This window comes from Emys orbicularis, chromosome 1 (assembly GCF_028017835.1).
Source record: "Emys orbicularis isolate rEmyOrb1 chromosome 1, rEmyOrb1.hap1, whole genome shotgun sequence".
Classification (NCBI taxonomy): domain Eukaryota; kingdom Metazoa; phylum Chordata; order Testudines; family Emydidae; genus Emys; species Emys orbicularis.
The window spans coordinates 231122902-231149781 of record NC_088683.1 but is presented as its reverse complement, the minus strand read 5'-3'; the positions used below and the strand labels follow the sequence as shown (position 1 = coordinate 231149781).

The following is a 26880-nucleotide window of genomic DNA, read 5'->3' as shown; positions in this document are numbered from 1 at the left end:
AATTCACACTCCATTCTGGTCAATTTCATGGCCAGAGGGTTTAAAATTGGTCAATTTCATGATTTCAGATTTCACTGTGTTGTAACTGTGGGGGTCCTGACTCAAAATGGGATGGGGGGGGCGCTACAAAGTTGTTGTAAGGGGGTCCCAAGATTGCCAACCTCACTGCAGTGCTGGGCTCTGAAAGCAGCACCTTCCCAGCTTCCTGCAGTTAGAGGAGGTTCCTGGAGGTAAGTGGGATCTCTCCCATGCTGCTGGGCGCGCCCCAGCCAGTGACTCCTGACTGCTAGCCCATGCCAGGGACAGATTAAGGCAGGGCCCCCCAGCCAATTTGCCCCCCCCCCAGGAAAAATGGGTGCCCCAGCCCTGGAAGAAGCCCCAGGGCAGAAACCCCTACTGGTTCAACCCAAACCCTGCTGGAGCGGCAGGGGGAGGAAGCCCCAAGCTCAGTGCCTGGAGCCGCGGCAGAAACCGGGGCGGGGGGAAGGGGGGCAGAAGCCCAGAGCCCGGGCTGCCCTGAGCCCCAGCTGGAGTGGCAGGGGGCAGAAGCCCCAAGCTTGGCACTGGAGCTGCAGCAGGAGCTGAGAGAGGGGAGGGGCGCAGAAGCCCAGCACCCAGGCTGCCCCAGCTGCAGCCGCCAGGAGCGAAATCCTCCAGCCCAGCAGAAGCCACTGTGGGAGATAGCCATGAGGCCTGGACCTAGAGCTGTGGCAGGAGCTGCGGCGGGGGGAAGGAAGCCTGGAGCCCAGCTCCTGGGTTGCTCCAGTGCAGAACTGAGAGTGTACCACCCTCATTTCTGCGCTGCCTCTGAAGGTGGGTCTGATCACGCCACCAAGAACGGCTGTGCAGGGGAAGGACAATTTTCCCCGTCCCCAGCGCGGCCAGGCTCCCAGCAGCAGGAGAGATCAGATTTCACGGTCCAGGACATGGTTTTCACGGCACTGAAATTGGTAGGGCCCTAGGCATAGGCCTTTGGACAGGGGTGGATTTCACCCAGACTGAGCAAGGTTACATTGCTAACCTTAACACAGTACACACAGAATGAGGCATGGACTTCTGTATAGTCTTGCTTTATTGTCTGAACCCATTACAAGATATGCAGTGAATAAGGCAATGTGCACCAGACAGAAATTTCATTTTAAAGACACTATATCCATGTCACAGGGCAGGATTTCCTCACCCTGGATTCCTTGCTGCAAACAGTCCTCAATCTCTTATGTAGGTTCACCACTGTGTGCTTTATTTACGATATGCTATACAAGTCCTTGTCCCTCTACAAGATAAGGCTTTCCCTCTACACATAGGGAAAAGGGGGAGGAGAGAGCTAACTTCCCAGAGATCCTGGACTTCCTTGGCCCGTCCTGTCTGTCTGAAGTGTACTCAGCTGACAAGCTGAATCACCTCGTTAATGGGTTAATCAGCTTGTGCTTAATCAATTATCTCATCAAATTGGCCCATGTGGGGATGCTTACAAAGTACACAGACTGATGAGTCAGCCTTAGGCTACTCACTCTATCACAGCCCATTTCAAAAATGCTCCCATGGAGCTCAACCTCTTTCAAGGTACATAAAGTTTGCATTGTGTCATGCAGGCTTTCATGCATTAGACTGATATACACTTTATAAAGAGGATGTATTCCCTAATGCACATTTATAAGATGCATAGACTACCTTTGCTTTGAACATAGCTAAAAAATGCTAAACAATCATCCTACCAACCTCATGGTGTGCAAAGTTGTTTTCAAATGCAAATAATTTTGTTAAATCAAATCCAGTTTCCGCCAGAGCAGATATTTCTCTGCAAAGACCCTGCCAAATATTTACATACACACCCATTGATATCCAGAATGAATAAAAGGCCAGGGGAGTGGGGTGTGGGAGAAAAACCCAATTTCCTCAATCAAACTGGGCCACTGTATTTTGGCTCAAACTTTCACAAAGTTATTCATGTTCATGCAAAGACCAAGAATGGAAAATTTCAGCCTGAAAGATGAAAAATTTGGAAAAGCTAAAAGCAGCTGAAAATGGGGGTTTATAGAGTAAACAAAAACCAAACCAACCAAACAAAAAAACCCTTCAATAAAATCCTGGCCTTCATTGGGACCAGGATTTCACTTATAACACCCCCAGACACGATGCCTTTATAAGCTGGGAAATTTATTCAAAGGACCCCCAAGAGATTTACAGACTTATTAGGCCCCAATCCTGTAAGTGACTCTGAGCAGATGGTCCCCTGGATGACAGAGGAGTCAGTTTCAGGATCTGAAACTTAATGAATATATAGGCTGCACACAGGGATTACTTCATTTTCAACTGAAATACAACCACTAGTGGAATGAGAGGTAGCAGCTGTTTAATTGCATGCAGCAGTAATTCTCAACAGTTTAGGAGAGGGATTGCATTTATAACTACACCAACCATTCTAGTTAGGCAGAATGTAATTACTGAAATTTGAATTTGGCCAGAACACCAGACTCAAATGGATCTTAAATGACCAAAAGTCTTTGTGGTTCTTGGCTTTATATCTTATCAGAAACAGGTCATTCCTCAACATTATGATGGAGCAGTACTTCAATATGAACTCAGAGGGAAGAATGCCACCTGTCAAATCATCCCAGTGTTCCAGTGAAATCTAGCCAAGTAGGCAACACTGCTTGATTAAGAAAAGTGGCAGGATTACAGAAATGTGCGCTATGGCTGCAGGAACAATAGCCTATTTATTCCTCCCTAATATTCAGCTCAGAAATATTTTTATTGGTTAGTATTTGGATTCAGATAATGCTAATAATGTGTACTAATGGGTAAATTCAAGAAAACCAATTGGTAAGCACCAGGGAACACTAACAATGAAAAACTCTCCATTTACCTTTGTAGATCCTTGGAGAAGGTGGGGGACAAGGAGGGTGAGAGAAAGGAATATAGCCCCTCGAAAGGGAGTGTGTTCAGCAGTGTTCATATCAAAGAAAGTAGTAAGTCACCACACATGGACTGCGTGATCACCTCTGAGAAACAGAGCAGAGGATATTTGTAAATTAATATGCAGAGTAGGAAAGTCTCTCTTCAGAAACGCCAACTCTGTACTTGACTTGGGAATAACTTTGAAGGATGCGGAGATACTGCATGCCCTGTATCACTAAAAAAAACCCGTTTGAGGACACATTCATCAGGGACTGGGGTGAGAGATTGGAAAGGCAAGAAGTGTCAATGAGAGAGTGAGTTTTCTGCAGAGTGTGTGCCCTGATCTGATGAGAGAGAATGGAAGGGTTCCTCAAGGGGCATCTCACATTAATATTCACTGGAGATGTTTGAACGGTTACACTGTTCACCTACCATAAGCTACAGGGACTGAGACAGAGATATCCCAAAGGCCTATGGCAGGAAGACAACCTGCATGCAAGGACACGGGCACGATGAAATTAGAAGATTCACAGAAGCCCAAGGCAGGGAAGCAGACCCACAGGGAACAGGAGTAGAAACATTCAGGAGTGATCAGACAGAAGCTGCTTTGGGCATTATCTTACAACTTTGTTAAAATAAACTGCAAGCTGGCCCCACACACTTACTAAATCCTCTAGATGACAAAGTATACACACAAATAACTACAGTTAAAATGTAAGTGTGTTTACTGGAGTTTTGTCTGTATAGGACTGTTTTCCTGAAAGAGGAAGCCATGAGTTTTACTTGACCATTCCAATATCCATATCACAATCAAAGATATTTCTCCCACAATCTCAAGGCAACAATACTGTACAAGCGTACTACACTATCCAGTGTTCACACTCATACACACAGCACCACTTATAACACCTGTAATTATCCTTATTTCTAGTTTAAGCACTGTTAGAGGTCCATTTCAGACAAGTGCGATTTTAGTGACTGGAGCTTTAATAGATTCATCAACAGTATATTTGTTGCAATCTGAACTCACATAAAATGCACAGTGAGGTTTCAAGACAATTTTTATGATAATTCCATAAGGGGCTTTTTTTTTGGACATCCTAGAACTCAATTAATTTATTGAAGTCAGATTAGATATTTCTTTTGGGGCTTTTTTTTTTTTTTTTGTAAAAGCTTTGCTTTTATTTTAATGAAACCAGACACCATGTGAACTATACAACTCCTTTTAGAGAGTATGCTCTTCTTCAAGAATGCAGGAGAGTGAATTCTTGTCTAGTTTTTTCTTCCCAAGTGAAATATTCATTTGTAATTGACTTTGCTATTCCAGTAAATTACAAATGGACAAGACCAGCATAGTTTATATAGATGGGATTTACTCCAATTTCTGTTAGATTGATATGGGATTCTAGCAGTGAGATACCAGTAAATCAATGCACAGTTCCTGCAATGAAGAGAAGACTTCTATCTGAAGGGGAAAAACAAAAACTGTTTAAATGTAAAAGACATGGTGAGGAACATATACTGATCTTTTTATCTATTTCATTAAGTGACACGACAAAGTTTATTACCTTATAGTACTTCGAGATGAGTGGTCCCTCTATCTGTATTCCACTGTCAGTGTTCATATGCGCCACGTGCTCAGAGTAGGAGAATTCTTGCAAGCAGTGTCCATTGGTCTACGCATGCACCCTTGGTCTCCTTGTGCCGCAAACCAAGTGTATAAAGGGAAGAGTGGACCGATTACCTCTTCAGTTACTTTTTCTACCAGGAATGATCTGAAGCAGAAGGGAAGGAGGGTGGCATAGGGACCAAGGAATGGGTTGTCAGGTCTAATGGTTAGAGTCAGGAGCTTGGAACAACCGGAGTGGGAGCCATAGTCAGTCATACATATTAGCCTATGGGGTAAGTGTACCCTAACATTTCTGTGGGAGAAGGATGAAATTTGGGCATAAGAGGAAGGATTTCCGACCAATGCCCTATAAAAAGGCGATTCATCTCGCCATTTGGGAGGCAATCTACCCACTCCTGTCTACTCTTCATTGTTTCCACCTTCAACAACGTATCAATGCTACCCATCTACGATGGCTATTAACTATTAATAAGCCGTACTTTATTTATTTTCAAACTAAGTTTTAAGGGAACTAGGCTAAGCTTGGTTTCCCTATGCTTTATTTCAGTTTAAGTCTTATTGAGTTAAGTTAAAGAGTAAACAGCTTTAACAGCTCTGCATTAGATTCTTCTGCTAAGAGGTGTGAAAATGGAACCGCCACAGGTGTGGTCCCTTATCTTCCAACACCGGGTTATTAAAACAGAGTGTGAGTATTAACCAAAGTTTGCAGCACATAATATTGTATTATCATATGTATCTCTTGAATAACAGTAATACAATTGTAACTGTAATTCTAACTGTTTTACCATTTGCTTACTATTTCATTGATTTTAATAAAAGGTCTTTATGACTATATCTGTCTCAGTGTAAGCTTCCTGTCATACCCCCGAAGATCCTTTTATAAACTCTGTGATGCCTGATTCAGGACGAACTTTATCTTCTGATCAAACAAATTGGCGAGCCTAAACCCATACTAATTAATATCCATAAGTATTATTAATATTAATTAATTAAAATTAATTAAATGAATTAAATTAAATTAAGTGGATACATTAAATCAACATTACTAACACACCCCAAATCAGGCTACAGGCATGATGACAGATACTGACCAACAGAGAGTGAGCAGAAGCCACAAGTCTGTTCAGACTGGTAAATGATTCCTAAAGTAATTTTGATACAGCTAATTAACAGAATATTTTTTCTTTACTGCCAGGGTTATGGAAAAAAATCTTTAACCTTATTGTTCTTATGGAATTTTTGTGATTAGAGTCAAGGTTCTAGTATCCACATAAGCTAGAGACAAATATAAAGCAAACTCAAAACTCAAGAGTTAGATGATCCACAAAATAGCTGGAGAAAATAAGAATAATGTCTTTCTATAATTTTTGGGGTAAAACATCTATTGAGAGTTTCAAATAAATATTAATCACTATATCATTACTAAAAGTGCACAAAGATTTTCTTATTTGTAAAAGCAAGCTACACAACATTTCAAGTCCAAAAAAAAAATGTATGTGAAATGGAAAACCACTATTATTGGCATAAAACAGGATTTTAATATATTTAGGTATGTATTAGTAGCCACATGCAATTAGTATGCCATTTATAAGCCAACATGCAAAATGTTTTTATTCCTTAGACGTTTGTAGGCATTTTTCTACACAGACTGTCCTTTTGTGTTTGTACACACCCTAGCAGAATGAAGTCTTGGTCCCCAGCCACTATCTTAATACAAATAAACGTACATTTATTTTGCTGAAACAAATGCCAACATATCATCTAAGATATTGTGTTTCAGTAATAAAGGAAATTAATTTAATGGAGAAAAATTACAAGCCTAGATAAAGAATTAGGGTAGCGATGGGTGGAAGACACTAACAGTTACCACTCATTATAATACAGATAGCTCATTTTGGGGTACAGTCTGCCACTCTTATGTTGAACATTTTATTCCACAGTTACCCCAGTTGCAATATTATTACTTACTCAGCAACTGAGAGTAAGGATGGCAAAACCTGGCCCTTGGGAAAATTATTTAATCTGAGCAGTTTATATAAATTTACATTATTAGACTTATCCATTCAGAAAACTGTGCTGTTTGGCTTCTGGAAAGATTCATGCATAATTTTTTTTGTACTGCTAAGAAGATTTTTTTTTTTTAAACTCAGCATAAGTAATTTCTACTTAGCATTTACAGGGCTTTGCATCTTCAAAATACTGTACAAACATTAATCCTCACATTGCTATCAAGTTGATAGGTTTCATTCCCATTTTACTGATGAAGAAATAGGTTAGGTGATTTGCCCAAAATCATGCAGTAAGCCACGGGCATCAAAACTCATGAGTTCCTGTCTCCCAGTCCTGATCTAGCGGTCAGAGCATCATGTACCCTGATGAATAGGTCATCTTAGAATGCATTTAGAGGAGACTGTAGATTCCTCATCTGGTTATCATCACTATCAAGATCTTCACAAACACTCTGTAGTGGACAATACACCAAAGGGCAATTGTATTAATAATTACAATTTCCAAATAAGTTATCAGTCACAGGGTTTGACTGGAATGTGCAGATAAGTGCCTTCCAGGTCCACATTGGAGAGATTGTAGTGAGAGTAGAAGTTAGTTAGTTTTCATCCTGACTTTCATCTTCATTGATGAGTCAGCCTCCTAAAATTTAAGATGGCATGGACTCCTCCTGATCTTTTTCTTATTATAAACATGAAGTAGAAACCTTAGCACCTTTCTGGCCCAGTTACTAAATCACTCATTTTAGAAACCAGATAGTAAAGATAGCATCAACATTATCCAGAAGTTAACGGAAACAAGCAGGGGATCAACTGTCCCAGTTCTATGAACATCAGCTTTGGCCCTGGTGTACTCAGTTCAGAGCATCATACACCAGTGTGAACAAAAAGCTACCATATCCAAATTGTGGATAGGCAGGCTGAATTTGAGCATGCGAATCATTACAGGAACTTTAAAATCAACGCCTTTACCATGGCTTTCTGTATTAACAAATATTGATCCTCCATTTAGTTATATAGTCACAGCACGAGAACTTAAACGTGCCAAAGACTACCCAGAAATTCCCATCAGGCAGGTTATGGACAACATACACCAACAACAGCTGAAATCGTGAAAACCACTATGGACCTGACATGTGACCACTTCATGTCTTTGGATCTGTCCAGGGAATGGCAAAGTGCCTGGAGCTCATCCATCATTCCAAACAAGCACGTTATCACTGACCCAACAAGCCACCCTCCCAGTTTCAATCTATCATGCAGACTTTGGACCACACTGAACTGCACGCAAACAAACCATGGCAGATGCAGCTACTTGATGCACAAATGGAAAATCAAAGACTCCCCTTTGTGCAACTGCAGTGAACATCCAAACCATCACACACGTCGTTAATGCAGTGCCCCAAATAAGGATTCCAAGGTGAAATGGATGATATCCATGTCATAGAGGAGACCTTGAAATGGCTTATGGACTTTCAACTGTATCTATAGAATGTTGCTCTGTAGACACCATATGCATGTGGAAGAGAGAGTGTAGATACACCCTGAGTTCCTTCCCCTGCCGCAACAAGACCCTGTGGCCTGGAAGCATTCACGACAAAGCTCCTCTTCTCCTCTCCTGAGAGGGTGCCTTGTAGATGGATCATTTCTTGACCTTTGGCTTGCTCTGTTTGGCCTGCTCCATTATGACAGGTAAGGAGGAACAGACACATGGAAAGAATTTAGTGCATGGCCCATTCAGGGAGTAAAGCCCATGAATTTTTAGTCCCCCAGGGCAAAAATAAATGTAGGGAGGAGGGAAGTATTCTGCATGCTGCTGGATCCAAATAAATAAATAAGCATTAAAAGCTAGGATTGCAACTGATGAAATACAAAGGCTAATACCCACTCTGCGTTGCCATAGCATCTGCTGCAAGGGAAGAAAAGTGGCTACATCCTAGAGCCTGATCGATAAATTTGAATTCCCTCCAGTATTTGCAGAAAGCAAGGCATGGGCCAAACAACTCCGAAAGGGGGAGAAATTGAGATCTAGAAAGCCAGTGATATATTTGATATAAGACAACTTTGAGCAAGTTACTCTAAGCAGTTTCTCCAACATTCAACTAAAATTGACACTTCAATCAGTTTTATCTGGGTTCTCTCCCAATATTAGAATTACAGTATGATAAATCAAAGTCATTTCAATAGAACATACCTGTAAAAATTCCTGGTTTTGTTCAGGTACTTCAGCAAGTTTGCCCCACTGGTTGTTGGATTTCCTAAAGCATATGACTGTGTAGATTTGGATTGCTGTGGGGTTCATATATGTATCAACTAATATTTAAACTAATCATCACACTCTTCCCCCATCCCAGTGAAGGCAAACAGCTTAAGGCAAATTTGAGAGTTTCTAGGCCAAGACATTTGATATATTGCAATTTTTAAAAATGCTCCCCATGTGAAAGGTCTGATTTTTTGAACCTTGCCAAAAATAATATTGCACAATTGTTCAAACTTTCTAGAAAAAATGTACCGTGGTTTAAACTGTTAAATAATGTATTATATATTAGTAGCGGAAAACCCATGCTGTCACAGGTACGGGCTGTTGGGCCATCTGTACAGTCTCCCTTATACAACCAATGAAATTGTTGCATGCAAATTAACTGAAGAGCAATCTTGGGTGATTAGCTGAGTTACCTCTAATAGCACAATAGTCTAGGTCTCTTGGAATGGCATAGATACATGCCTTCTGTCACACACGTGTAATTTGTAACGTCAAAATGGCTGGGAACTTAAAATTCAACAGCAACAGACCACAAAACCCTGTGATGATTCAACCCGGTGATATCCTGAACAAAAAGTTCAGCTTGTAGCTGTTTCCATCACTTTGCGCTGACTCAAGACATTCTAGGCTTCAGAGTGACATGCAGACAGGTGAAAATCCTGGAATCTTATTTTATAGATAAGTGTTAAATATCAGGCAGACTGGTATAGTTTTGGTTGTTATTTCTTATACATTCACTTTAGACCAGGGATCGGCAACCTGTGGCATGCGGCTCGCCAGGGTAAGGGCTGGCCGCCGCTTCCCGCAGCCCCCATTGGCCTGGGACAGCAAACCGCGGCCAGTGGGAGCCGCGAACGGCTGAACCTGCGGACGCGGCAGGTAAACAAACCGGCCCGGCCCGCCAGGATGCTTACCCTGGTGAGCCGCATGCCAAAGGTTGCTGATCCCGGCTTTATACAGACAAGACAAGATTCCCTCCTGAAGGTGCTTACAATCTAAATACTGTGAGGGCATGCATGCAGTGTATCAGTTACTGTATTTCCATAGTCCTTCCTTATAAAGAATATGCTCTTTAGCCCAGACAACTTAAATTCACTATTTAGGTAAAATCTAACGAATACTTAAAACTATCTTAATTGCATTTTGCCTCAGTTGACAGTCTGATTTCTTGTTTCTCTTTCCCCATTAATGTAACCAAAACCTGACAAGTTTGTTTGACGTTCTGTAGTTTGATTAGTTTTCCCAGTATCAGCGTTATTATTTATTTGATAACAACCTAATTTTGCATTTATAGTCAGCCACTAATGTTCAAATGTGCTCTAGATTTGGTTGCGATGTTCCTTATTTTTGCATCTCAAATATATTTCTGAATTGCCCATTAATATCTGGAAGTCAATGTTATACATGTAGAAGTACATTTCCTATCTTAAGGAAATGGAACAAAGCTACCAATTCCTCACCATAAGGAGACTCAAATTGAGGTGGTTTATTTTAGCAGAGTGTGGTCACCTGAAATTATGAATACCACTTTTGATTCACCTCTCCAAAGAGGAAGTCTATACAATTTATTTTACAAGTCTAAGGGAATTAGGTGCCCAAGCCCTATTGAAATTCAGTGGAAACTGGGTGCTTAACTCCTTTAGATTCTTGTAAATCCCAACCTTAAGATTCAGTTTTAAATCAATACAAATCTAAGTATTGTCAATGTCTACAACAGACATCTTACAGGCTTTATTTAAAACTGTAAAAAGTACTTGCTATCTAGCTGTCCTAGAGGTCCATCTTTAATGTTCCATTAGTGTCAAACTGGCTATGCTTCATCAGCCAAAATATAGGTATTTATTTATAGCAATTTATGATTTACAAAGTGAAAAGCTATATTAATACTAAGTACTTTCAAAAAAGGAAAATGTGTATCAAACAGTAGTGACAACACCGGTAGAAAAAAGTTTTATTCTACATCTTCTAAAAAGGAGGTACATATAGAAAGTAAAAACAAAATATAAATAGTGCTTGATAGTGTCATTTAAATAAAATTGTATTCAAAATAAATTTTGAGAGGAGTCATTATGAAATGTTCAGTCTCCATGCAATCGTATCAGAACACAGTTGAGCCTCAGTAATTTCCAAAGTAATTTGTCTGTAAAGGGCACCGCTCACTGTTCGGTTCATACCCAATGCACTTTGCTTCTGTTCGTTTTGAAGCTCCTCTCTGAACTGCCGCACTGCTTCCTTTTTGTCAGACAAAGATGACACTGTAACCCTGCTCATTTTCTTGCCTGCCTCACAGCTCAATGTCAAGTTGTTTTCAACTTCACTTACTGCAGAGGAGAAAGAACTCCGAAGGGTGACCATTTCCTTTTCCAAAGCTAGTGCAAACTGGTCAGTAAGGATGTCCTTGCTTTCTAACCTCAGGGGTTTTACTTTGCAGGTTGGTGGGAGAACTCCAAGGAGGCTATGAAGGCACTGGAACAAGACAGTTTGATTTCTGCAAAATAAAACAATCAACAACACAAGGATACAATTCTTTCAAAATTCATTAGTGGAACTGTACAATGAAGCTACTTTAAACTGACTGGGGAAATTACCTAGACATCTTATTGTGTAAATCTTTTAAGTTATATTTCCTGCAGGTGGAAAGACAAGCAAAATCTTCCCTTTGGAGCTTATGCCAACTACTGTATAGCTAAAGAATTAATGCTAAGCAGACTTGTGCAACATCAGCAAATATTCAGTGCTGAAATATATACCCACAGTTAAGAGTGCTGTGTATCATCTGTTTCTGGGAGAAGTATTGGACTGTAATTAAGGGGGTGCCTATAATGTGAAGGAGATTAATGTGTTGAGTTAGTGTGTTTCCTTATATGCTGAGCCAGAAGGAAGTTACAATGTGTTTTGTGTGGACATTAAAGTATAGTAAAGAGTTTACAGAGGGAATGGGTATTAGAATGAGAGTTAATTATAAGTATAAGGGCAAAGTGATACAGTGAAGTTAATAACTCTGATTAGAGATATAACCAGAATTCCTCAAATGTACACTTGGCACTAGTTTTCAATGAATTAATTACATGGGAAGTTTGAAGGATAACTAGCCAGTGGTTTGTTAGCAAAATCGATAAAAACAATGGTGAGACACACAGTTTCTTAAAAAGACTGATATTGAATCAGTTTTCACTAGCGGATTCATTCAGAGTTCCTCAGATGAGTCAATTTTTACTCAAATAATGTTCTTTAAATTTGGTGATGATACACTGTATTCTTCATATGAAACAAAGAGGCTAATCCCTACTTTGAGCGAAAACTGAACCCACTATAGTTATAAAGGCACATCAGTAATACCCTCTCTTTACTCTGCCTTTTAGACTGAATTCTTCAGGGCAGGGAATGTACCATATTTCATGTTTGAGAAGTATCTAGCATACTGCGTAGGCTACTAAGCCAAATAATACTGCTATTATTAACATAGTACTTGGCCTGATGGAAGAAGTTCTGTGGCCTACCCATTTCTCAAACAGGTAAGATCCAAACATGGATACATGCTAGTTCAACTGATCCACACTGAAAAAAATAACGAAGGGGCAATCGTGACTATTCAGACAAAGACTTATACTATCGTTTTAGAATTTGAGGACAGGAATTAATCAGCACTGCATACAGAATATTGAATTAAAAGTCACTTTGAGGTGTTATTAAGTGAAAAAATGGTTAATGATCAGATCAGCATTTGTAGATTTCTTATTTTTAATCACAGTGTTAAGGATAGGGGCAAATTTAGTTTTATTTACATAAAAGTTATATTACTACCTTTTAGTGAAATTCAGGATTTTCCTGAATTGACAATCTTGCAATTCAAACTGAACTGCTATAAGCTGAAAAAAGTAGGGAACTCATGAGAGTTGCAGATATTTTCACTCTCCAAACTGCCTCATGAAGTTTGCATATAAGAAAGCCTCCAGGAAGGCTTGCAAACGGCTAAGCTTCATCCGTTCGCTGAAGATCTATGGTTAGCAGTGAGAAGATTCCAACTTCTAGTGCCAAGGGAATATAGCCAGAGATCTGACTCAGAGACATGCGTTATTTTCCAAGGGTAGTAAGCAAAGACAACCCTTAAAGTTGCTGAACATACATTATTGCACATTCATGGAACTGTATATTTTGACATATTAAATAGCATTAGTCCTGTATATACTTTGATTTTATGTCCAGGTGTCTGGGCAGAGCACAAATGATTGCAAAAGGCAATCCAATCAGATCTACTAATAGGCATAGGATGGTAATTTAAAAACAGTTCTAAATGGCTGTCACTGCTATGCTATGCTTATTACACTATGACAAAATAATTACAATGAAAAAATGATATTCTGCCTCAAACTCAAGTTATGGAGGATGTGACATTGCACCCCATATTCTTCATAGTGATATTGCTATATGATCATAGCATAATTCTGATGTATTTTATGCAAGATAAGCCATGTGAGGTGCCATTGGAAAACTTATGATTCACTGAATATGATTTCTTAAAATCATATGTATCATTGTATGTATGCATGTATCATTTTTGTATCTGAAGTTATAAATACTACGTATCTGTATTTCAAATGTACTTACACCTGGGTAACGCCCACTAGACAAGATGCTTTCAGTCTAGATAGCTGGCTGGGAAGGGCCTATTCAGAGCAATGAGCCATTAGGGAAAACAATAGGCCTTAGGAGAAGCTTATCTCCCACCTGGTGAGCTTTCCTGAGAACGTTAGACAGCCTATGAGTGATGGCTGCTATGACTCTACAAGGACATGTGACCAGGCCCCACGATGCTGGACTCCATCTTGGAATGTCAGTATTTTTCCACAGACTGGGCTGGGAACCAAGCTTTGGAACAAAGAGTTCCCCCCATATGCAAAAGCTATATAAGGCAGGAAGTGACATCATCTGGTCTTCTTCAGTCCCCACACAAGACTACACCTGGAAACACCTGAGGAACAAAGACTGAACTGGGGGAAGTGCTGGACCCAGGCTAAAAGGATTTCTAGCCTGCGAATGAAACACCTGGGCATTCCAAGCTGTGAAGCAAGTGCAACTTGCCCCTTAAGAATCTGCAGCCTGCTTGTATCATCTTTTATGGTGAGAATCTGCTAATTCATATCCAATCTATCTAGTATATTAAGCTTAGTTTGTGTTTTTTGTTTCTTTGGTGGGTAATCTGCTTTGATCTGTTTGCTATCCCTTATAAATCACTTAAAATCTATCTTTTGTAGTTTATTAACTTGTTTTGTTTTAATCTAGATCAGTGAGCTTTGACTGGAGTGCTTGGGGAAAAATCTCTCGCTTGGTTACTACAAATGTGCATTGTTCTCGTCACACGGAGTGAGAGGAGGACCGGGTATTAAACCCTTATACTGGCCAGATTTGACCAGGGCAGGATGGTACTGCTCTGGGGTCCCAGGCTGGGAATCTGGTGGTTAGAGAGCCTGCGTGTAACTGCAGCTGGGTGTATCCGTACCTGTATGAATGCTGGTGAAAGTGCAGGCTGGAGGGCTTTGCAGCTTGTCACAACAGTACAGTGTGAGGGAGCCCAGGCTGGTGGATCGGGGGCTCAGTGGTACCCCAGCTCCAGGTGGCACCCCAGAGGGAACCCATCACATAGGTCTTGGTATTCCCTAAGCTTTCCAACTACTATTACCTGCAAAACAATGTTAAAGTTCCTTCAAATGGAGTTTGTAGATTCCAGTTAAAGATAGTGCCATGCAGACTTCCCAATTTATGACAAAACATATTTTCAGGGCATTCCTTGATTGGCATACACTCCATTTGTGACAGTAGCCACATGTTCACTGGAGTCAGTGTGCAGTCAGATGAGACTATCTGAAAGGAGAATTTGAGAGATATTGCAAGAATAGCAAATATATCTTCCATGATGCCTGTAAGAGAAAAAATATGAAAAGGTATTAAATCTAAGTATTTAAATATTTTACTAGTTAACAAATACTGATCAAAATGTGTTTTTCTTTCAGATTTCATCCTTAATTTCAATATCTCCTTTTTACTGCTATTTCAAGAAAGCTGGAACTGGGAAGTTTCAATGTTTCCATGGTCACGAATAATATCTACCTTGCTTACCAAGCAATGATATGTCCCTCTTGCTTGATCTTACATCACAACTGTCACTCTTGGGTTCTACTTCACCTCACAAGTCTACCAAAGCATCCAGCCCTCCCGAGGGAATTCCCTTCCCACCACCTTCTTACTGGGGTTCTTAGCAAGCATCCAGGTCAGTTGACAACGGGCCTCCTGGATATTAGAGAGTTGTAGGGAAAAACATCGGTTTGCCAAGAGACTTATCAATAGCCTACTGTGATATTAATATGATTGGTGGACCTTGGCCATTGATACAGCAGCTCCTAAACAGTCTCCTCTTCCCTGGCTTTGCCTTCAGAGAGGACAGAGAATTCCGGATTCCCTGCAGCTGATTGAGAGGGGGGGAGAGATAACTGTATCACTAGAGAGGGAGGTCTGATTCTAAAATGGTTTTATGTATGGCTGCATTTCTGAACAGGAGTTTTTTCAATTGTTTCAGTGTCATCTGTATGAGGTAATCTCAAAATTTTTAGCTAGTTATCTCAGGAAATATATTGTTATACAATTGTTTATATGAAAGTTAAACATCTCATATTTAGAGGAGATAAGCAGCAGAGACTGTACCTTTAAAGACATTTTGCTCCCCCTCTCCTTCTCAGAGCAAGCTCTAAGATTTGCCATATAAACTGGTTTGTCAGCTCCTCTTGAAGAATGAATTTTAAAATTGGTGCCCCTTGTTCCTCTATTAAACAAGAATAAACTGGAGATCCCAAATTACCTTCTCTATATCATTCTCTCTTTGTATACCTTTTTCCTATCCCATCATCCCCTTATTTAATTCCTCTAAATTAAAAAAAAATCTCAGCCTTTTCAATTTCTACTCATGTAGAAGTCTTTCCATGCCTCTAGAGATGTCAATTGTCTCTGGGCATCTTTTTTTGCGAGAAAATGACCAGAATTGAATGCATTATTCAGGGAGAAGGCATTGATTTATAATGGGATAACCCCATTATATGTAAAACGGATATCCTAAACCTTGTTTGCTTTTTGATCACCCATGTGCATTGAACAGAAAAGCGGAGTACGGTTATTTTGATCCCAGCAAAGTTTAAGCAGAGCTGGTAAGAAAATTTCGGATAAAACTGTATACACTGGTTTGCCAAACCTGAAATTTCTTGTGAAAGTGAGTCAAGTTCAACACCTTTTGATGAGTATTTGCCAAATCACAGACAGTTGCCTGGTTCCCTGCCTGCTCACCTGGTTAGCTTCTGGGGAGCTGTGCCATGCAGATCATGAATCCCAGGTCCGTGGCTCCAGAGCAGCCCCACTATGTCAGGGTTCCCAGGATTCCCGCTGGTAGCCTGAAAGCCCTGGGGACTTCTCAGGGTTTCCAGGCTCCCTGCTGTAGAGGGATTAATTGGGGCTCTGCTCCCGGTGCCAGGGCAGGGAACCTGGCAGACTGGAGAATCTTGGCTGAAGCCAGGGCTCTCAGGACTTCCCATGTTCTCTGTCATGGAGCTGGGAGCCTGGAATGAGCTCCCAGGGTTTGCAGCTTTGGGGCACTTTCCATGGCAGGGCTGCCCCAGCACAGTACACCCTGAGCAGGTCTGGGAGCCAGGCAGCTGCTGAGTGAAACTGACAACAATCTCAATTTCACGCAATGGCAGTTGGATGGGAGAGCACATTTTATTTTGGAAACACCACATGTCAGCATTTCTGAAATGACATTTTTTCAGAATTTTCAGGTCACAAGAAGTTTTGAAAAATTTTGTTGTGTTCCAATATGGAACACAACCAAATTTCAAAGTGTCAAAATTTCTCAAACCAGAAATCCCTCAACCAGCTCTAGTTATATGAAGTTCAAATTATTCTTTCTAGGATACATTACCTTCCATTCATCATCCGCCATCAGAGTGCCAACTGACTTAGTTTTGTTAGGTCCCTTTGAAGTTCCTCTCAGTCTTTTCTAAATAAAGAATCTAAATTTTGTTACCTCCAAATTGTGCACTGCTCTCCACCTTGTTAAGATCAATAAATATATTTAAACACTAAACCTAGTACAGAACCTGGGAGCAACTCACTTAACATTTTTCCACATTGAGAACACATTTTTCATACTGTTTTCGGTCTCAGTAGGTTTCTAATTCATGACAGACTTTGTAATGAAATTATACATATTTTGATAAAAATGATCACAACATGAAAAAAATGAGATTATGGCTTGAAAACAAAGATGAGGATATTAAATTAACCAGCTCTTCTGACTAATGTGAACAAGTCAATGCATTACATATTTACCTGTACAATGACTATTATTTCTTAGCAAGTTTACGGAATATTTTCCACTTGAAATATCTTCCAGGCATAATGAAATTTTCCCACATAGTAAAGTCAGCTGTCTGCTTTCCTGCAGGTTGCCATCTTGATATTTTCTCCTCTTAGCATGCAGTAGTATCATACAACATATATCTCGGAAAGCCAGCAGCGGTGAAAGGCGGGTAACAGCAACAAATGTCTTTGCCCCATCTGACGGAATTTTAGAAGGTCTTCGAGGGTACTCTTTTTTCAGATCATTCTCGCTATGGAAGTCCAATTTTATCCTTTTTGGTTGTGGTTCCATTTGGCATGAGGAGATAGACAATGCTGAGAAAGTCTTATTCAGTTTAACTATTTTACTCTGACACTCAATAACTGGAGAAACTGAAGTGAAGTCACTCTCCATTACCAGGGATAAGCTGACATCATTGAGTGACCTGTAAAACCCATACAACATTATTGTACTTCAAGTTCACATTTTATAGTCAGACAAATATAATCAAAGCTTTGCAAAGATGTGTACTGACATTTAGTGCTTTAACGTCTTGGAGATTCAAGATTTTATGCTGTCAGCCGAATTACCAAAGAACAGATGAATTGATCAAAAATCTTTAACATACTTTCAGACTAATTCATGTGATAGTGCAAAGGTGTCTGGTTAGAACTTTGAAGGTATATATTAGCATATACTTTACCCAACACAGTATGCATGGTGTTAGGTTTCAAAAACACAGGCTGGGATTTTCAGAAGAGCCTACAGGAACTAGGTGTCAAATTCCCATTGGAAGTTAATAGGATCTCTGTGCTTAATTCTCTTAGATGTCACTGAAAATCCCAGTCACAAGTTTGTGTAGATAAATGATTAAAGTTTTAAGTTTATTTTTAAATTTTGTTTTAAAAAGTATATTTACTTATAATGCAGTACAAGGATACCTAACATACAGAACAGCAACATTCTTTCCTTCTTTAAAATCTGTTTGAAATGTGATGTTAATTCTTCAAGTGAAGGATAGGGCCCTTCTGCTACCCCATACTTAATTTTAGAAACTTCTATGCAGTTTTGTTCAAATAGCGTGTGAATTTCAAATTAAGATTTTAAATTACTACACTATTTGACTTAATAGATATAATACAGTGCTGTGTGAAATTTGTTAAACGCTCTATTCACTTTAATATTACTATGTACTGTTCTCTCACAAGGGCCCTTAAATGACTTGAAACAACGTTTTTGTTAATTTCATTTTGTCAGTCAACTAAGCTTCAAGCTATGAGTCAGGTTTAAAAGACTCATGTTTCACAGTTTTCTTTGCAGTGAGGTAACATCTTATGCTACAATACAACATTGCAATTTTGCTCAAAAGGAAGGGGAAATGTTTTTAGGCATAGGCATCACTAGTTAAATATTCCGTGGTCCCATTAAAAACAACTACTATGTTAAATACAAAATTACTACCATCAGAGCTAAAAATTAAAACTTAAAAGTGAAGATCATCTCTAAGAGCCACTGGGGGAAGAGGTTAAGTCAAGTTTTTTTTAAAAAGCTATAGCAATCTGGCAGTTGAGAGAGACCATACCTATAGCTCAGGCACAGTGGCTAAAGGGCTTAGCGGGTCAGTTCACTCACAGTCATGGGACAGATTTTCAATGGCACCCTCCTAAAGCGTAACTTTTCCAACTTCTACTACATTGCTTGTGGGAATATACATAGGTCAAAAGGTGAGAGCGCTGCCTCTAACAAGCAATATATGTTCCTGGTGTCAAGTTCATGAGTTTCAAGTATTTACTTTAAACCAAGTTTTCAAATTAAATACAGGTCTGTCGCATCTTACGCGCATTTAACATACGCGATTTCAGCTTTACGCGGTCGGCAAAAACAAAAACAAAAAGAGAAAAATAATTTTAATACTGTACCTGTAGTGCGGGCGATTCTGCCCGCCATTCAACTCAATGTAATTTTGACTATACGCGATTTTCGCTTTACGCGCTAACCGTGGAACGGAACCCCCGCGTAAGATGAGACTCGCCTGTACTTGCTAATTATATTTTTCTAGAGTGTAAGTGATATTAGTGAACACCCTCTAGGGATGGAAAATGTTCAACTAACTATGAAAATCAAGATACATAACAGAATAAACAAGCCATTTTGAAGAAAGTTAGTTTTATTTAATTTATTTATACATACATACATACAAGAAGCGCTACAAATTTATTTATACTTGATTTAAATCATGTGGGATTGCCAAATTTTTATTTGACTTCACACCAAACTGTAACATAATTCAATTTAGAAGACTAACACTGGAGTATCTGGATGCACGTCACATGGCCAGATGTTACAAATGTTAGGGTCAATAAAAAGTCTGCAATGTTTTCTACTGTACTTTTCTCTTAAGATGACATGGACTCTTGCCAAGAATGGAAATAGAAAAACATTTTTAGATTTATTGAAGGAACTATGCTAAGGCAGCAGTAAGGGTACAGTGAAAAATAAATCCAGAAATGCAAAAGTTAAGGAACTTTTAGCATTGATGTAGCCACATTGCACATAGGTAGTGTATTACGTTCAGTTTTCTTGCTTCCTATGTAGTTTAAAATTTCTTTAAGCTTATAATGGGGTTGCTAAACCATGGCTCTTTTACAGTTAAAGTGCGGCTTGTGGAGCTCCCTACGTCCCCTCCTCCCCTCCCTATTCTCCATCTACTCGGGGGGAGATCAGGGCTTCTGCCCTGCGGCAGGGTGGTGGGACTAGAGGTTCTGCCAGAGACAACTGGTGCCTTCTAGTGGAGGGGCACAATCTAAAGTTTCATTCCCCTCCTCCCTCCCAACAGCTTGACTCACACCCCCCAGACATGCTTCCCCCCTTACTCTCAGCGGCCCCTCCCTGCAGCTTCCAGATGTTAGCTCTTCAGGGAGAGGCAGCAGCAAAAGCAGTGGCTCTCCCTGCAGCTCCCAGCTGTTTGCCGCTGCCTCTCCCTATGTCTATAGCTCCCAGCTTGCCAGCTCCAGCAACTGCCGTGCAGGGAGTGAGCCTGGCGCCACCATGTGACTGAGCAGGGCCAGCAAACTCTGGCAAAAATCGGGGGACCCTACATGTCTCCTTCCATGTATCACCTTTGGCTTCTGCCCAATGGGGAGGAGGGTCTTGGGGCTTCAGCCCCACGGGGCATGCCTGCCAGGGCTAGGGGGCTTCAGCAGGAACGGGGCTGAAATCCTGAGTCTGGGCAAACGTCTCCCACACAGCTGAAGCCCCAAGATCGCCCTCCCTGCTGGGCTGAAGTTCCGAGACCCTCCCACCCTGCAGGACTGAAGCCTTGAGCCCCAGCAGGCGCGTCCCGGCTCTTGAACTTCTGAAAATTGTCATATGCGGCCTAAAGGGTAAGTAACCCTGGCCACCCCTGGTTTATAACATAAAATATAGATTTCTAAAGCACAGAAAGTTACAAGTCAAATTTTTAACTTTGTAGTCACCTTCAACTTTGTAACTGCAGGATCCAACTTATAGACTAAGTTATTAGAATGTATTTACTTACAAGTTAGGTGATTCTGTTATTTTTACTCCAATTACCAAACTGTCATCCACCACACGTTGCCATAATTTCTCTATGAGATATTCTGGAACCTCAGCTGTCAATGTCATCTTTTTATCAAGAGGATGAAGATTTTCTGTATCATCCCAGAGCGAAACAAGACCTTCCTTACAGAAAAATATATCTGTTTAAATAACTGAAGTGCATACAGTATAATTCTTTTACTGCAGTACTTAAGTGTTTTTACTTTCCTGATTACCAAGAAGTATTCAGCTGGTCATGAGGACAAAACAGAAACTTACCTGGAATGTGTTATACCTGAAGTATTAATGGAAATCTACAGAAACTAATTCTATCCTCTACAATAAATGTAAGATGTGTTTATCTAACTGTGCTTGGCCATGAACTCCTCATATGCATTAAGAAACTCAAAATTCATCCTTCCATTGTGAAACTGATTATATATTACAACAACCCTGGACAGTCACATAACTGGCTTGAACAGGGTTATGTGATCAAAAGTTGTCTTGCACTATTGCCCTCTTAATTTCTTAATAGCTATTGGTACCTAAAACTATTAATTAGCTAGACATTGACTGAAAAGTGAGGCTTGAGATGCCCTAAAATAGAGTTGCTCCAGTACAAGTTAATTGAATATGCCGCATATCTAGGGCAATATATTAAAGAGTCAGTTTCCTTAAGTCTGTCACCTTTTCAAACCACAACTGAAAAGTCAGTTTTCTACTATATACCCATCTCCAGTTAAAATAGATCATATTTCATTTTGACAAAAAATATAGAAACCATGACAACACAATCTATTTTACCTCTTCTGCAGTTGGTAAGATATGCTCTCGCTCTTGGACAAGATCTATTAATGCGCAGCAAGATTCAAAAAGAACCTTCTCCTTGAGCCGTAAATGCTGCTGTAGTTCCCGAACAGAAGTGCAACCAGCCTGTGGGGTATAAAAAGGATGGTGATTAGACTTAAGTCAGCAAAGTGTAAGGCTACATCTACACTACAGGGGGGGGTCGATTTAAGATACGCAAATTCAGCTACGCGAATAGCGTAGCTGAATTCGACGTATCGCAGCCGACTTACCCCGCTGTGAGGACGGCGGCAAAATCGACCTCCGCGGCTTCCCGTCGACGGCTCTTACTCCCACCTTCGCTGGTGGAGTAAGAGCGTCGATTCGGGGATCGATTGTCGCGTCCTGATGGGACGCGATAAATCGATCCCCGAGAGGTCGATTTCTACCCGCTGATTCAGGCGGGTAGTGTAGACCAGGCCCAAGTGGAAGTGTCTTAGAGCCTTTCAGCTTTACATTCCACTCTAGACATTTAAGTCAAGATTTTAAAAAATAGGGTGCCTGAAGTTAGGCACTGAAATTCATGTTTTGAAAATCAGGCCACTTTGTTGACAAAACAAACTTAAGTGCCTAACATTAGGCACTTTTTAAAAGTATCTTGGCTTTAAGATAGTCTTCTGGATCCTCAAAAAAAATCACAGACCCACACAAATAGTTAGTCATCTTTTCCGGATTCTCTTTTCCTATCTAAATAGAAAGTTCTTTTTACCTATGTTGGTAGGGATTATTGGCTGAACAAAGACCTTACACTTAACTTGATATCATGTTAAATACAGAGAAATGCTAACTTCTGAATGCCCCCATCTGATCAATTTCAAAATTGCCTGGAGTGTTCTAGGCAGAAATTGGCAGACATCTATTATTTTGGTGAAAACCAGAAAGGGGGGATAGAAGAGAAGGGGAAGCAAAGGACCCATTAAGTCCCTTGCATCTAGTTAGTAGACTTAGCTGCTTCAACCACCTCTTTAATCGTCTATAGGTCAAAAAAAAAAAAAAAAAAAAAAAAACAGTTGATGGCAGCTATTCAGCCTTCTGGCTGAATCTCAGCTCTGCCCATCGTCCCATTAGAGTTTGATGACATCCTGAATGCACTTATCTCCGGGACAGGAATAAAATGAGTAAGAATGGTGTGGAGGAAGAATGAAGGGTCAGGGAGCACACAGAGGCGGGAGAGTCAATGGAGGAATGCAAGGAATGTATGGTCTGTGCAGGATCTCAGCCTGTAGAAGCAATAAAGAGTGTGACCCTCTGGTAATCTAATTTAAACTGTAAGGATGATAAATTATTGAACCCTAATTTGCATCTTCTATGTTTTTTCTCAAGAAACCTTGGCACAGAAGTCTGGAATGTGCTCTGCCTCATGACAAAGCAGCAGTATTCAAGTATTTGTTTAGTAAACTTTTTGCTGGGTCTTCACCTCTGTCCTGCTTTCTAGAAGAGCATCAAGAGAATTTTAGAAAAGATTCAGGACACAGCTATCTTTTCAAAAGGATAAGGTGTGAAGATATAAAAGTAGGGGTTCATTCACTTAGTTGTTTCTGCAGGCCGAACTCCATGCACACTGCCCCGCTCTTGCTCCTAAGCTCCCTGTTTGGAACCCTCACATCCCTTTTTTTCAGGAACTCACTGCAAACCCTTCATCCTCATGCCAAGGGCTCCATGTGTCCATTTCTCATTCCCCCAAAGACTCTCTGACTCCTCCATTCTAGGTGCTATGTGCACCTGCATTCCCCAGTCTCCCTCCATTTCCCCCCTTCCACTCCATACCAGGGTCCACCCCCCATTTTCCCCGCTTGCTAGGGTCCCTGTGGGCACCTCTTTTCGCCCACCATTATTTCTCTTTTTTCTATCTGGGAGATATGTCATTTAGGATATCAACATGTCAAACTATTTTGGGACAATGGGCAGAGGTGAGATAGTAACTTTCCAGCAAACATATCCCTAATTGGTGCTATCAACCAACTACAGTAAAAGCTGTGTTATCCGGCACTTTATCAGCCAGAAAGCTCTATTAACTGGCTGATAAAGCTCTATTAACTGGCATTTCCGATATCTCCCAATACAGATTTTAGTATACTGCCCAGGAGGTTATGCAATTGCACATTCTGCACTCTGTTTTTATGCAAAAGAGGCAGAAGACAAGTAAGCAAGCTGGTATCAGGGATTTATTCAAAAAAGCAGTTTCCAGGGTGTGTCATAGGATCATTACAGATTCAGGCCAATCTCCTACACCTTCTACATCTACAATGATAATTGATATTGATAATGATGACCCTAAGGCACTGCAAGATCCTGAAGTGCCTTCTGAATCATCAAAGAAAGATTAAATTATGTTCAGAATCGTTTTTGTGATCTGGGTGTACGCCATGTGCTGTCCATAGTGATATGTAGTGTCATAAGATAGCCCTACTGTATAGAAAACTTTACCTGTATTCACCTAAGTGCTTCAAGAAACCAACTACTCGGCAGTGCAGTACTGCTACTGGATTGGTGAGTACCTGTACACTATTTTATACCTTATTCATTTTCATAATTATTTGAAGGGCTTTAAACTAGGTTCACCGGGGGAAGGAGACCAAAGCCCTGAGGTAAGTGGGGAAATGGGATCCTGGGAGGAAGCACAAGCAGGAGAGCGCAAGAGGGGAGGACTCCTGTCTCATACTGAGAAAGAGGGACGATCAATGAGTTATCTTAAGTGCCTGTACACAAATGCAAGAAGCCTGGGAAACAAGCAGGGAGAACTGGAAGTCCTGGCACAGTCAGGGAACTATGATGCGATTGAAATAACAGAGACTTGGTGGGATAACTCACATGACTGGAGTACTATCATGGATGGATATAAACTGTTCAGGAAGGACAGGCAGGGCAGAAAAGGTGGGGGAGTTGCGTTGTATGTAAGAGAGGAGTATGACTGCTCAGAGCTCCGGTATGAAACTACAGAAAAACCTGAGTGTCTCTGGATAAAGTTGAGAAGTGTGAGCAACAAGGGTGATGTCGTGGTCGGAGTCTGCTATAGACCACCAGACCAGGGGGATGAGGTGGACGAGGCTTTCTTCTGGCAACTAGCAGAAGTTGCTAGATCGCAGGCCCTGGTTCTCATGGGAGACTTTAATCATCCTGATATCTGCTGGGAGAGCAATACAGCGGTGCACAGACAATCCAGGAAGTTTTTGGAAAGTGTAGGGGACAATTTCCTGGTGCAAGTGCTGGAGGAACCAACTAGGGGCAGAGCTTTTCTTGACCTGCTGCTCACGAACAGGGAAGAATTAGTAGGGGAAGCAAAAGTGGATGGGAACCTGGGAGGCAGTGACCATGAGATGGTCGAGTTCAGGATCCTGACACAAGGAAGAAAGGAGAGCAGCAGAATACGGACCCTGGACTTCAAAAAGCAGACTTTGACTCCCTCAGGGAACAGATGGGCAGGATCCCCTGGGAGAATAACATGAAGGGCAAAGGGGTCCAGGAGAGCTGGCTGTATTTTAAAGAATCCTTATTGCGGTTGCAGGAACAAACCATCCCGATGTGTAGAAAGAATAGTAAATATGGCAGGCGACCAGCTTGGCTAAACAGTGAAATCCTTGCTGATCTTAAAAGCAAAAAAGAAGCTTACAAGAAGTGGAAGATTGGACAAATGACCAGGGAGGAGTATAAAAATATTGCTCAGGCATGCAGGAGTGAAATCAGGAAGGCCAAATCACACTTGGAGTTGCAGCTAGCAAGAGATGTTAAGAGTAACAAGAAGGGTTTCTTCAGGTATGTTAGCAACAAGAAGAAAGTCAAGGTAAGTGTGGGACCCTTACTGAATGAGGGAGGCAACCTAGTGACTGAGGATGTGGAAAAAGCTAATGTACTCAATGATTTTTTTTGCCTCTGTCTTCACAAACAAGGTCAGCTCCCAGACTGCTGCACTGGGCAGCACAATATGGGGAGAAGGTGACCAGCCCTCTGTGGAGAAAGAAGTGGTTCGGGACTATTTAGAAAAACTGGACGTGCACAAGTCCATGGGGCCGGATGCGCTGCATCCGAGGGTGCTAAAGGAGTTGACGGATGAGATTGCAGAGCCATTATTTTTGAAAACTCATGGCGATCGGGGGAGGTCCCGGATGACTGGAAAAAGGCTAATGTAGTGCCCATCTTTAAAAAAGGGAAGAAGGAGGATCCGGGGAACTACAGGCCAGTCAGCCTCACCTCAGTCCCTGGAAAAATCATGGAGCAGGTCCTCAAGGAATCAATTATGAAACACTTAGAGGAGAGGAAAGTGATCAGGAACAGTCAGCATGGATTCACCAAGGGGAAGTCGTGCCTGACTAACCTAATTGCCTTCTATGAGGAGATAACTGGCTCTGTGGATGAGGGGAAAGCAGTGGATGTGTTATTCCTTGACTTTAGCAAAGCTTTTGATACGGTCTCCCACAGTATTCTTGCTGCCAAGTTAAAGAAGTATGGGCTGGATGAATGGACTGTAAGGTGGATAGAAAACTGGCTAGATCGTCGGGCTCAACGGGTAGTGATCAATGGCTCCATGTCTAGTTGGCAGCCGGTTTCAAGCGGAGTGCCCCAAGGGTCGGTCCTGGGGCCGGTTTTGTTTAATATCTTTATTAATGATCTGGAGGATGGAGTGGACTGCACTCTCAGCAAGTTTGCCGATGACACTAAACTAGGAGGCGTGGTAGATACACTAGAGGGTAGGGATCGGATACGGAGGGACCTAGACAAATTAGAGGATTGGGCCAAAAGAAACCTGATGAGGTTCAACAAGGACAAGTGCAGAGTCCTGCACTTAGGACGGAAGAATCCCATGCACAGCTACAGACTAGGGACCGAATGGCTCGGTAGCAGTTCTGCAGAAAAGGACCTAGGGGGTCACAGTGGATGAGAAGCTGGATATGAGTCAACAGTGTGCTCTTGTTGCCAAGAAGGCTAACGGCATTTTGGGCTGTAAGTAGGGGCATTGCCAGCAGATCGAGGGACGTGATCGTTCCCCTTTATTCGACATTGGTGAGGCCTCATCTGGAGTACTGTGTCCAGTTTTGGGCCCCACACTACAAGAAGGATGTGGAAAAATTGGAAAGAGTCCAGCGGAGGGCAACAAAAATGATTAGGGGTCTGGAGTGCATGACTTATGAGGAGAGGCTGAGGGAACTGGGATTGTTTAGTCTCCAGAAGAGAAGAATGAGGGGGGGGATTTGATAGCAGCCTACAACTACCTGAAGGGGGGTTCCAAAGAGGATGGAACTCGGCTGTTCTCAATGGTGGCAGATGACAGAACAAGGAGCAATGGTCTCAAGTTGCGGTG

General features: G+C 41.2%; 1 protein-coding gene across 1 annotated transcript in view; it reads right to left on the bottom strand.

Annotated features, from left to right (window-relative positions):
• Positions 1 to 10864: 10864 nt before the first annotated feature.
• Positions 10865 to 26880, bottom strand: part of FANCB (FA complementation group B) — a 33984-nt gene continuing 17968 nt past the window's right edge. The window contains exons 6-10 of the mRNA XM_065422597.1: positions 21543 to 21671; positions 20719 to 20882; positions 17171 to 17625; positions 14478 to 14715; positions 10865 to 11285 (exon numbers count right to left, since the gene is read on the bottom strand). Of these exons, the coding sequence (XP_065278669.1) occupies positions 10865 to 11285; positions 14478 to 14715; positions 17171 to 17625; positions 20719 to 20882; positions 21543 to 21671 (1407 nt within the window). The remainder of the gene's footprint in view (positions 11286 to 14477; positions 14716 to 17170; positions 17626 to 20718; positions 20883 to 21542; positions 21672 to 26880) is intronic.